At 48.7% G+C, this 12,855-nt stretch overlaps 1 protein-coding gene and 1 pseudogene across 1 annotated transcript; one reads left to right on the top strand and one right to left on the bottom strand.

Annotated features, from left to right (window-relative positions):
- The first annotated feature begins 948 nt into the window (after positions 1-948).
- Positions 949-1,929, top strand: LOC102569838 (olfactory receptor 52N1). Its single transcript, XM_006259535.3, has one exon. The coding sequence runs from the start codon at positions 949-951 to the stop codon at positions 1,927-1,929; it is 981 nt and encodes a 326-aa protein (XP_006259597.2).
- Positions 1,930-3,996: 2,067 nt separating this feature from the next.
- LOC132249579 (olfactory receptor 52E8-like) lies at positions 3,997-11,959 on the bottom strand (annotated as a pseudogene).
- Positions 11,960-12,855: the final 896 nt, after the last annotated feature.

Raw genomic sequence — 12,855 nt, 5'->3', positions numbered from 1 at the left:
CAGCTCAGAGGAAGATCATAGTAACCTATGCAAAGAAGCAAAAAAGAGTAGGGCTGGAAGGACCACCCAGAAGGTCACCAAGTCCACCCCTCTGCTCAAGGCAGGATCACCCCTCAAGTGTCATCTACCCTTATGATGGTATTTGGGGTGCTACGAAAGGAAGCTCAGAGTTAGCAGGGCTAAACAAGTGCAAAACTGAAGTTGGCACCAATGTCATACTGGCCATTAGAAGATTTGTCCAAAGCTATAACAGGCAGACCCGCTTGAGCTAATTACCTAGCTGGCCACACCTGTCTGGAGGCTCTGACTTGAAGCTGTACCCTAGCTAATGAACCTGCTGGCCACTGTCTGGGTCTCCTAAGTGACAGCCTCCCCATTTAGTGCACCCGTGGCAAGAGGCTAAAGACCAATCAACAGTTCTACTGCAGGTTTCTTGGGCTAAGCCTCTCTGATCCTGTGCTCTCTGGTTACCTGGTTTCCAACCCTGCCTGACTGGTCCTGGACTCTAGTATTTTGGGAATTTCCCTTGGGGATGGTATCTTGGTCTCTAATTTCTGCCCCTTGCTTGTGAGTGCTATCTCTGTGACACGTGCCCCCAAACGCAATTTCTTCATAAGCTTTTCCAAACAAAATCTCCTGTAGGCAAAGGTTCGTAAGTTAAATCCTGGGCAAAAGGAGTGAGTTATGGAAATATCTCAGGGACTGGAGCCCTGGGGTTATAATGGAAACTATTTCCTCCCCCAGCCCCTTCACTAGAGCTGGCTTCCTGATGGGTTAATGATTACTCCCACAAATATGCTAATATGCACAGAAAATGCATTGCCTTGTGATGCTAAGGATATTTTCAAAGTTCATTACTGCCTCTGTCACTGTTTTATGTCCCATATTCTCTTCCTTCCCAGGAAGCAAGACCTGCTGTGAGGAGGACCACCATCCTCAGCCACCATCATGGAAGTAGCCAATCTCACTGAAATGATGCCCTCCACCATCATCCTGAGTGGCATCCCAGGCCTGGAGGAAGCTCACGTATGGATTGCTATCCCATTCTGCTCCGTGTACCTCTTTGCCATGGTGGGGAACTGTGGCCTCCTTTACCTCATCTGGATCGAGGAGGCTCTGCACAGGCCCATGTACTACTTCCTCTGCATGCTCACCCTCAATGACATTGCAATGGGCACATGCGTGGTGCCCCAGGCAATATGCATCTTCTGGTTCAAGCTCAAAGAGGTTGACTTCAATGCCTGCCTGACCCAGATGTTCTTCATCTACACATTCACAGGGATGGAGTCTGGTGTGCTCATGCTCATGGCTTTGGACAGATATGTGGCCATCTGTTACCCACTGAGGTATGCCACCATCCTGACCAATTCTGTTATCACCACAGCAGGAGCAGTCACCTTCCTCAGGGGGGTGATGCTGGTCATGCCAGTTGTCTTCTTGGCCAGGAGACTGCCATACTGCCGCACTAATGTCATCCCTCACACCTACTGTGACCACATGTCTTTGGTGAAGCTGGCCTGTGCCAGTATCAGGACAGACACTGTCTACGGCCTGATTGTCTCCCTGATGATCGGAGGCTTAGACATCATCTGCATCTCCATCTCCTACATCATGATCCTCAGGGCTGTGCTCGGCCTCTCCTCCAATGAAGCACGCAGCAAGGCTTTTGGCACCTGCACAGCCCATGTGTATACCATGATCACCACCTACACACCAGCCATCTTTTCCATCATTACACCCCGCTTTGGGAATTACAGAGTCATACCACACATTCAGGTCCTTATGGCCAACGTCTACCTGCTCCTGCCAGCCATTCTCAACCCTGTCACTTTTGGGGTAAAGACCAAGCAGATTCGGGAAAGCTTTCTCAAGATATTTATCAGGGGAAAGGCTGCTTCAGAGATACCCCTGGGACAGGATAAAAAGTGATAAAATTTGCACACAAGGAAAGAAACCAACCAAGCCAGGAACTAGAAAGCCAGTTCTTCATACTCTGACGGCTATATTGTGAAGGACCAGCACACCTCCAATATTTTCTGAAACTCCTCCACATATTAAACATCTCTGGAAACAAACCTTTTATTTATATCACTTGTCTTTGTGTACTTCCTCTCATATAAGCAGTCATCATATTGCAATTCCCAGGCCCCGCATTAGACATTTAAGGGTTCAGAGATTTGTGGGGGAATATTAAAATGCCCAGAGTAGTGTTTTTTTATTCCTTTTTTTTAATTTTCCATTTAAATTTAGAGATCTTGCTGAACCAGAAACACAACAGGATGTCCATATATGCTCACGTGCGTGCTAAATTTCTGCCTTGCTGTTACAGTAATTAGCCTAATGGGAAGCTTAAAAAATCCAGGACTTTCCACCAAAGAGATTTCATTTCAAGTACCTAAAATGTTTCTGGGGGTGCACAGTGAAATCAAATTTGCAGATGATACCAAATTATTCTGAGTAGTCAAGTCCCAAGGTGATGGAGATGAGCTGCAGAAAGATATCACCAAGCGAAGTGACTAAAAACATGGGGACTCTTCAGTTTGTAAAAGATAAGGCTGACCAGGGATAGGAGAGAGCTCTATAAACCTAGGAAGTATGTGTACCAAGTGAAGAGGGACCTGTTGGTCATCAAGTCCCAGAATGCTATTTCTATAGGGCACCAGCTTCATTTAGTAGATAATATGTTTCATGCTAACAAGAGAAAGTACTTTTTTACATGATGCATAGTTACTTGTGGAGTTCATTGCCACCAGAGACAGTGGAGAAAGAGAGCAAAGGCAAGTTCAAAAGGGGCTGGATAAATTCAGGAGTGATAGATTGATTAACGGCTATTAAAATTATATTATGATAGAAAATTAGGGTTGGAAGGGACATCGGGAAGTCATCTAGTGCAAAGCCCTGCTCAAAGCAGGACCATTCCCAACTAAATCATCCCAGGCAAGGTTTTGTCCAACCCCGTCTTAAAAACCTCCAAGGATAAGGATTTCACAACCTCTCTGGATAGCCTGTTCCAGTACTTTCCTACCCTCCTCATGAGAAAATGTTCCTAATATGTAATCTAACCATCCCCTAATGCATCTGGGGACAATTGCTCTTCGTTCTGTCATCTGTCACCACTGAGAAAAGTCTAACTCCATCCCCTTTGTAACCCTCCTTCAGGTAGTTAAACCTGGTAATAACCCTGCTCCTCCCCCCTCCTCGCCCCCTCCCTGCACCCAGGTCAGTCTTTTTTTTTCCAGACTAAATAAGCCCTCAGCATCTCTTCACAAGTCATCTCCCAGCCCCCAAACCATTTTTGTTGCTCTCTGCTGGACTCTCTCCAGTGTGTCCACATCCTTTCTGTAGTGGGCAACCCAAACCTGGACACAGGACTCCAGCGGTGGCCTCCCCCGTGCTGAATAGAGGAGAAGAATCACTGCCCTCCATCTGCTGGTAATGCTTCTACCAATGCAGCCCAGGATGCCGGTAGCCTTCTTGGCAACAAGGGCACACTGCTGGCTTCTGTTCAGTTATTCTCCACCGTCACCCCCAGGTCCTTTTTTCTGCAGAGCTGCTGCATAATCACTCAGCCCCCAAACTGTCCATGCATGGGATTCTTCCATCCTAAGCGCAGGATTTTGCATTTGTCCTTATTGAACTTCATTATATTTCTTTCGGTCCAATCCTCCAATTTGTCAAGGTCTCTCTGAATCCTAGCCCTAATCTCCAGTGTATAATTTCCTCACCCAGCTAGGTGTCAGCCACAAACTTGCTGACAAACCACAAACACCCCATCTTTCAGACCATTGATGAAGATACGGAACAATAATTGGAGATATTTTCTCTGGCATCTCTAAACCAATAATGATAGATGCTAGAGTGGGTATTGAATAGGGGATAGATCACTCTAGAGACATTCAGTTCAGTGTTCTCTCCCCTAAAGCATCCATTTTTGCCATTATTAGGAACACAATACTGGGCTAGAAGGATTATTGGTATGACCCAGTCTGGCACGTCTTACATTCTTATGTTTTTAACCACCAAGATCACATGTTGCAAAGGAAAGAGCTTGTCTTCCTTATCTGCAAGACACAAATGGAAACAAGCAGTCTTGGGCTCTGCTACTTCCCAGGAATACAGACAGAAAGGGACCCCTAGGCCATCCAGTCCTCTCTGGGCTGTCGAAGGAAAAAGAATGGACCAAAATATCTGAGTCCATATGAACACAACAGGGTCCAAGAAGGGAATGTGTGTGGTACATATCAGTTATACACACTCTTTGTGAGTCTGAAAGAAACTTTTCCAGTCTGTCCATCTGCCTGTCTCCAAACTAGGATCTCTATTTCCCTCTTTCTCAAACTGATCTCCAACAACTCCCAATTCCCCTTGGAAAGAAGGGCTTCCATTCACCACGCCAGCTATGTTGTGTAGGACGGAGTTGCAGGGCTCCCATGTCCATCTACTTATGCCCCAGCCACTTCACACACCCTTTGAAGAGGAAGGGATGACAGGCTGAACTACTTTATCACCCCACAGGCAGGTTTCTCAAGAAATTGTTCTCTTGGCTCTCCCTGAGGGGAATAAATGCCATGAACTCCATTCCCTCAAGCCAGGGAAGGCTGACTTCCCAAAAAAGTGTTCTGGACCCCACCATGGAAAGCCCTAACAGCTGCAAATGGATCAGCTGAGAGGTCTAATCCTCCTCTACCAATATTAGGAGATCACTGACTGTATGGGTTCTGTATGGCTCTAGGTTCTGATTTCAAAAAAGTTCAGGCCTCCAGCATTTGACAGAGAAGCTCCTCCATTAACAGGTCAGGACAGATAGTTAGAAATTGATAGCAATCTGGGTAATATCAAGAGACTATTTGTTGTGTAAGGACCTCATAGTAACTTCCATCATGAGCATTGACACCTGCCTTCACCTGTCAGTCTATGTAAAAGAGCTGTATGATTGCTCAGAAATCCAGTACAAAACTGGAGACAGGCCTGTTGAAAGTCTTTGGGTTTGGGTCAGAGGGGACAGCAACAAGGGTGATGTCATGGTGGGGGCCTGCTATAGACCACCAGACCAGAAGGAAGTGGTGGATGACACTTTCTTCAAACAGCTAGTGAATATCTCCCAATCACAGGCCCTGGTTCTCATGGGGGACTTCAATCACCTGACATCTGCTGGGAGGACAACACAGCAGTGTTCAGGCAAATCTGGAAGTTTTTGGAGACTGTTAGAGACAAGTTTCTGGTGCAAATGTTGGAGAGACCAACTAGGGGCCATGCTCTTCTTGACCTGCTGCTCCCAAACAGGGAAGAATGGGTGGGGAATGTAGTAGTGGATGGCAACTTGGGAAGCAGTGACCACAAGATGATTAAGTTCAGGATCCTGAAGAATGAAAGGATAGAGAGCAGCAGATTATGGGCCCTGGACTTCAGAAAAGCTGACTTTGACTCCCTCAAGGAACTGATGGGCAGGATCACCTGGGAAACCAGTCTGAAGGGGAGAGGAGTCCAGGAGAGCTGGCTCTGCTTTAAAGAAGTCTTACTGAGAGTACAGGAAAGGATCCTCCTCATGCACAGGACGACTAGCAAGTATGGCAGAAGACCAGCTTGGCTTAGTAGGGAACTGTTCAGTGAACTAAAACACAAAAAGGAAGCTTGTAAGAAGTGGAAACTTAGACAAACAACTGGGAGGGAGTATAAAAGTATTGCTCAGGCATGCAGGGATGAAATCAGGAAGACCAAAGCACAACTGGAGTTGCAGCTAGCAGCAAAGAATGTGAAGGGTAGCAAGAAAGGTTTCTACAAGGATATCAGCAACAAGGGGAATATATGGGAAAGTGTGGGTCCCTTGCTGTATGAGGGAGGCAACCTAGTGACAGATGATATGGAAAAGGCTGAAGACCCTGGAAATGACAAAAGATCTACACCTTACCAAGCTGACATGAACCCTGCTCAAAAACAGACTTGTTTTGTCAAACTGGGTGGGAAGCAAAGCAGATGGACGTGGCAGATTAATGGCCGCCCCCAAGAAAGCATACTTGTACCACTGTTACATAACATCTGTGTGATTGACCAACCAATCAATTTGGAAACAAAACATTTTATCTATGCAAATCACCTGTGTATAACTACTCAAAACACTGGCTTTGACCATGTCAAAGAATCCCTAAGTGAGGCATTAATTGGTCTAACCTCATACTACACTGATAACCAATTACACGCCAACCCAGCTAAAACACAAATATGTGCCTTCCATCTGAAAAACCATGAGGTCAACCACCAACTGAACATTACATGGTCTGGGACCACACTCTCCTAGTGTACAAATCCAGTTTGCCTTGGAGTCACCCTCAATCAGACTCTCTCAAACAAAGAACAAATCATGAAGACAAAAGCAAAGGTGAGCACTTGAAACAACACTTTGTATAAGCTCACCAACTCAAAATGGGGACCTAGCCTCCACAAATCCAAACGACTGCTCTAGCTCTCAGCTTCTCCTCTTCTGAGTATGCATGTCTTGTACGAGAGAGATCCATGCATGCTAAGCACCTTGACCCCCTTCTGAACGATAGCTACTGATGTATCACAGGATGTCTGAAGCCTACCAGCCTAAGCAGTGTGAACCTTCTGGCTGGCCTCGCTCTGCCTGGCATCAGGGTAGCAGTGTCCAGTGGGATAGAACAATATAGACAAACTGAAGATGTGAGACTTATGCTGTATAACCATCCTTCAGTGAACAAACGTCTGAAGTTATGCAGGAGTTTCCTCACCAGCACCCAACCTTTCGATGCCATGTGGCAGAATACCATCTCTGTCTCTCCCCAAACTCTGCTACCTGACAATTTGGTTACCATTGTCACTGCAGAGGGCAGACTCCTCTGCCCCATCTCTTCATGTGACCCTGAGTTGTAACCTGAGCTGGATACATTCCTGAGGGAGCGGGGAAACCTGCTCCCTCTGCCTATGTGACTGGCCTCACACAGCTGAGTGCGGGGCGTAAGCTCCCTATTGTTCTAAGAAATGCCAACCTGAGTGGGAGGAGATTAAGGACCCTGCCAGTCTACCCAGCAACCAGTGATGCATTTCAAATTGGTTGGCTGGCAGCCAACAGGTGCTGGTCCTCATTGGATCAGGTAAATGAGGTCATAAGGTCTATATAAGTGAACAACTGCCCAGGAGGAGGGGCAACAGCCATGAAGAAAACTCAGAGACAAGCTGAACCATCTGAAACTTATTCTTTCTCTCGAAACTCATGATCAATGAACTGCTTGCCTCCAGAGAGAATCTCCACCTGCCTCTGGATGACACTTGTGAGTAAGCTACCTGAGATCTAACTAGATCTATAGCTTGCAGTAACTCAGATGCGTAATCAAAGGCTACCCAGCCACCCTGCTTGCTCTGTGGGATTTCCCTGAAATTGCTGTACCCTGTACCCTATTCCAAACCTACTCATTGTAACCAGTAAAGTTCTCCTTTATACCTAGCATGGGAAACTTATTGGGAGTGGGTCTATATTATGCCTTGTGTTCCCCTTGGCTTGGCTGACTAAGGAAGACTACAACTTTTGCTTTAGACTAAGGGAAGCACCCCAAGTTCTTGCAGTGGGTCACATCCCCTCACGGACTTCTAGGCCTGTGTCTCCCAGGGGGGGCACAAGGCCAGAATTGGTTCAGCCCCTGGGTGGTGACAGCGTTACCCCCAGGCTATCAGGTGTGCTCCAGGAAGGGGGCTGGATGGACATGATGTGCCCCCAGGGAGGCTCTAGGAGCCTGGAAGGTGGTCAGAAGGTGGTTGGGCACAGGGAGGTGGGTGGCTCAACAGAGGAGCACCCCCTACTGGCTTGCCACATGCCACATCCAAGAAGACACAACTACAAATGTGGAATGAGAGGCTCAATAGCTGCAAGCAAAGGGTACTTGTTAACAGGTGTGACTGGGCACCAAGTCTGCCCCAAACAGAACTTCGGGGGAGTGAAGGAAAGCCAAAAACTTACCGTAGCAACCAGTCCTAGGAGAAAAGGGGCGGGGCTACCCGATGGGGGAGAGACCTGGATGAAAACATAAACAAAGAGAGCAGCAGGTGGGAAGGGAGAAGGGATGAGTGCTAGCTGTGAGAGAGGCAGCAGATGGCTGGAAGGATTTAAAGGGGAAGTAACCCAGATTTAGCTGGAAAAAGAGAAGAAAGCAACCCAGGAGAAACAGGGAGAAACTACAAGAAAGAGAAAAGGGAATATAAGAAGGGTCCTGGAGAAAGACTTACCTGGGAAGATGAAGTGAGTTAACAAAGGAGGACTTTGAGTCGGTGAGTCTGATACCTGAAGACATCGAGTAACATCCCAGAGACTTAAAATTAAGAGAATGGAATGAGAGTGGATGAAAACTAACAAAGGGAAGAGAACCCCACAATTTTGATATCAGTAGTAAAAACAAGGTGACTTAGGATTGCTATTCGCTTGGGACCTGTGCAGAGGAGAACGGGGCAAGCAACCAAGAAATTGAGAGTTCTCAAAGAGAGAGGGAACTAAATACATATATAAGATGTAATTTATCTAAAAGAGACATAATAGTTGCGCAGAAGAGTTATTTCTGTTGAACCGCAGACACGATATCTTCCTCATCTCTCAGGACTGTGTTTATTTCTGTATCTTATTCCATCAAAGTCGCGGTGGGCGAGAAATAAAGGAAATTAACCAGTTCAGATTAAAACAAGAGATGGTGGTTTATTTTGCGGGCATAGCTTAACTCTCACAGTGGGTCTATATCAGAATGGCAGGGGGTTTTGATTGGAGTCCCACAGGGGTCTGTCCTGGGCCTGGTACTGTTCAACATGTTTATTAACCATTGGAGATTGGCATAGAAAGCATCTTGACCACGTTTTCAGACAGTGCAAAACTGGGATGGATTGTGGACACATCAGAGGATGGAAGCACAATTCAGAAGGATCTTGAAATTGGAAAGCTGGTATATCACTGCCAGAATGAAGTTCACGGAGGACAAATGCAAAGTCCTGCACTTTGGGAAGAATAATCAAAAACACAAGAGCAAAATGGGTGACATCTAGCTGGAGGGCAGCACTATGGAGAAAGATCTGGGAGTCTTAGTAGATCACAGACTTAATATGAGTCTTCTGTGTGAGGCTGATGTGGTTTTGAGTTGCATGTGGGAGGTGAAAGTGTCTTTCTGCTCAGCACTGGTTAGACCTCATCTAGAGTACTGTGTTCAGTTCTGGGATCCACTTTTTAAAAGGACACAGCACTTTGAAGGCAACAAAAATGATACAGCACTTTGAAGGCAAGTCATATGAGGAGAAGCTAAAGGAGCTGGACATAACCAGATTGCAGAAAAGGTGCTTAAGAGGGGACATACGAACAGTCTACAAATACCTGAAGAGTCATAAAGAAGAGAGAGAGCACCTTTTCTATCACTGCAGAGAGGAGGAAAAGGAGCAATGGCTTGAAGTTGCAGCGAAGCAGATTTAGGTTGGTTCTCATGAAAAACTCCTTCCCTGTTAGAACAGGGAGGCAGTGAATAGACACCGCGGAAATGGATGATGTCTCTAGCACTGGAGATGTTCAAAAAGAAGCTGGACAGTCAGGAATGATCTAGGTGTAGCAATGCTTATGGCTTACTCTGGGTATTTCCCAGGTTTGGGGGCTTTGTTAGTTGCACATGGGGATGGGAAGGAATTTTTCCCCCTTCTGCTGCTACACATGTCTGGGGGGAGGGTTTTACCTCCCTCAGAGGCACTGGGGGTTGTCTACAGACCAGGCCAGGATGGGGACTGGGCTATGCCAATGCTCCTGCTGGGACTGAAACCCAAAGGATCCTGCCTAGAGGCTCTTGTCCCTCCACTCAGGGTCTGACTGATGCCACATTTGGGGTCAAGAAGGAATTTTCCCCCGTGGCCAGATTAGTACAGACCAGGGTGGGGCATGACCCTTGCTACAGAAGGGTCACGGGGAGGCCATGACCCTTGCTAAGGAGGGGGGGTGCCTTCCTCTGTAGCAAGGGTCATGGCCTCCCCGTGGGATATCATGAGCGTATATTAACAACCTTTGCAGCAGCAGAACGTTGGCCATCGCGGTCCCCTTGCTTTCCCTGTGGCCAGTTCAGGTGTGATGCATGGTGCTGTGTCTTTCTAGTTTTGCTAAGAGGTTGGACAGTGGATTTGTCCGGGCTGGTTTGGACAGGGCTGATCCTGCCTCAGGCAGGGGTTGGACTAGATGTGACCTCTGGAGCCCCCTTCCAACAGTTGGTCAGCAGAGGCCCAAGGGGTTTGCTGTGTGTGGGCACAACCTGGCATGGAGAACCTCACAGGGCCAGAGAAAGCCTGTGACAGCTCTCAGGGCAAGACCAGGACTTCAGCCTGGGGCCAATTTGACACCTCACTGCAGGCTCCAGGGGCAGCCCAGGGGCAGGTCTAAACTGAAGGCAGAAGGCGCAATGCAGAGGTCCAGCACCAACCCCCCTGCCCCAGCCCCTCCTGCCACCCCTGCATGCACCCATCTGCTATGTCCCACACACAGGACATCCCACTTCCCACCCCAATGACCCCCACCCCTGCTCTGTCCCACATCTGTGGCAATGCCAGGATCATTTCTTCTAATTAAAAGGCATCTTGTTCCCTCTGCTTGGGGCAGGCACAGAGACAGCATGAGTTTGAGTTTACACAAGGTTTATTTTGCAAATGCACAGCCAACACAAAAACTGCCATGGCTTGTGGTGTGCACAGAGGTGGATCTGGAGGTAGGGGAGCAGTGGGGCAGTCGCACCTCACTTTGATTCGTGCTCCACCCAAAGTTTAAAACCAAGTGTCTGGCAGTGCTGAGGGAGTCACCTGATTTCCTGGCTCATCATCATAATTAAATGATTTTCAGTGAAGCATTGGATGCAGGACTCCAGATCACCCATGTGTGTGCACAGGGCTCCACTGGGTCTATGCCCCTTGCCTGTGGCCTGTAGTGCTGGCACAGCTCTGGTCATCGCCCGCCCCTGGGAGCTGAACCCCATGCCCATTTCCACACCCAGCTTGGCTACTGCTCAGCTCTGGTCCCTTTGGGCCAAAACAACCGCAGCACCCGGTCCCGGATCTGCCTGGTCTTCACCCCATATATGAGGGGGTTCAGCATGGGGGGCAGCAGCACATAGAGCACAGCCAACAGGATGTGGACATAGAGGGGGACACCATGGCCAAAGCGGTGGGTGATGAAGGAGAAGAGCGCAGGTGTGAAGAAGGCCAGGATGACACAGAGGTGGGAGCCGCAGGTGCTAAAGGCCTTGAACCGAGCCTTGTGGGAAGGCAGGCTCAGCACAGCCCGCAGGATGAGGGCATAGGAGAGGCCAATGAGCAGCAGGTCCAAGCCCATGACCAGCAGGGCAATGACAAGCCCGTAGAGCCGGTTGACACGGATATCGGTGCAGGCCAGTTTGGCAATACCCATATGCTCACAGTAGGCATGGGAGATGATGTTGGGGCCACAGTAGCGCAGCCGCAGGGTGAGGAAGGGCACAGGGAGGATGATGAGGACTCCCCAGGCCAGGGCAGCCATCCCTATGACCACAACCCTCTGGCTGGTCAGGACAGCTGTGTAGTGCAGTGGGGCACAGATGGCCACGTAGCGGTCGAAGGCCATGGCCAGCACCACCCCTGACTCTGTGGCGGTGAAGGTGTGGATGAAGAACATCTGGGCCAGGCAGGCATGGAAGCTGATCTCCCGTGCCCCAGCCCAGAAGATGGCCAGCATCTTGGACACGGTGGATGTGGCCAGGACCAGGTCCACGGCCGCCAGCATGCACAGGAAGTAGTACATGGGCGTGTGCAGGCTCTACTCAGCCCTCACCACCGCCAGCACCATGCAGTTCCCCAGCAGTGCCACCATGTAAACCAGGCCCACAGGAAAGGCCACCCAAAAGTGGGCCCGCTCCAGCCCGGGGAGGCCGGTCAGCATGAAGCTGGAGGGGTGAGCAGCAGTCATGTTATGGATGGATGTTTTGCTGCATGCTTCCAACATCCTTGGGACTTGGCTTCTGCAAACAAAGACAGGGATGTAATTGCATGTCAGGGTTAATCCAGCTTGCTGTACCACCAGCACTCGATGAGGGCTTGCCCCAGGGCTACATCATCTCCCCCCTATCCCCATGGGCTGTTATGTTGGGGGACCCACCTGTGTGCAATGATACACTCTCCCAGGCACCAGAAGCCTTGGTCTGGGAAACCCTCACATTCACAGCCATTCATTCCCCTACTTTCCTATCTCAGACAGACTTACAACCAAGCCCTGTATCAAAGGCTGTCAATGAAACTGGGTTGCCATGGGCTTGGAGGACAGGTCCTCTTGCGGCTCAGAGACTGGCCTACAGGTAGAAAAGAAAGCATGAGGATAATGAGTCAGTTTTCAGAATGGAAAGGAATAACCAGTGGGTCGCCCAGGGCTGTGTTGGCACTGGTACTGTTTAACATACTCATACATGGATGAATGGAAAGACACAGTCCAGGAGGCTGTTGGCTTGTTTGCCACAAGAGCACATCATTGGCTTATACTCCATTTACAGTCCACTGTCACCCCCAGGTCCTTCTCTGCAGTACCACAGCCCAGCCATGGCAAAGAGCAAATGACACTCAATGTTGAGAAGTGCAAACGGATGCACATGGGAATGAATATCCCGGACAGACTCACAGCAAAGAGCCACTGGAGTCATTATGGATGCTTTGCTGAACTCAATGCAGCTGTCAGAAAGGGAAATAAACTATGAGGAATTATCCAGAAGGGAATGGTAACCCAAACAGGATATCTCTTTTCCCCTTTATAAACCCACGGTGCCTCACACGATGTGCCCCATTTTGGTCCACGCACCTCTAACAAGCTATAGAAGAGCTAGA

The sequence above is a fragment of the Alligator mississippiensis genome, chromosome 1, assembly GCF_030867095.1.
Source record: "Alligator mississippiensis isolate rAllMis1 chromosome 1, rAllMis1, whole genome shotgun sequence".
In the NCBI taxonomy this organism is placed as follows: Eukaryota; Metazoa; Chordata; order Crocodylia; family Alligatoridae; genus Alligator; species Alligator mississippiensis.
The sequence above is the reverse complement of the archived record's forward strand: the minus strand, read 5'-3'. Positions and strand labels throughout refer to the sequence as shown.

Bases quoted from the DNA above. Each gene is read 5' to 3' on its own strand.
- LOC102569838 (XM_006259535.3), top strand. From the start codon at position 949: ATGGAAGTAGCCAATCTCACTGAAATGATGCCCTCCACCATCATCCTG.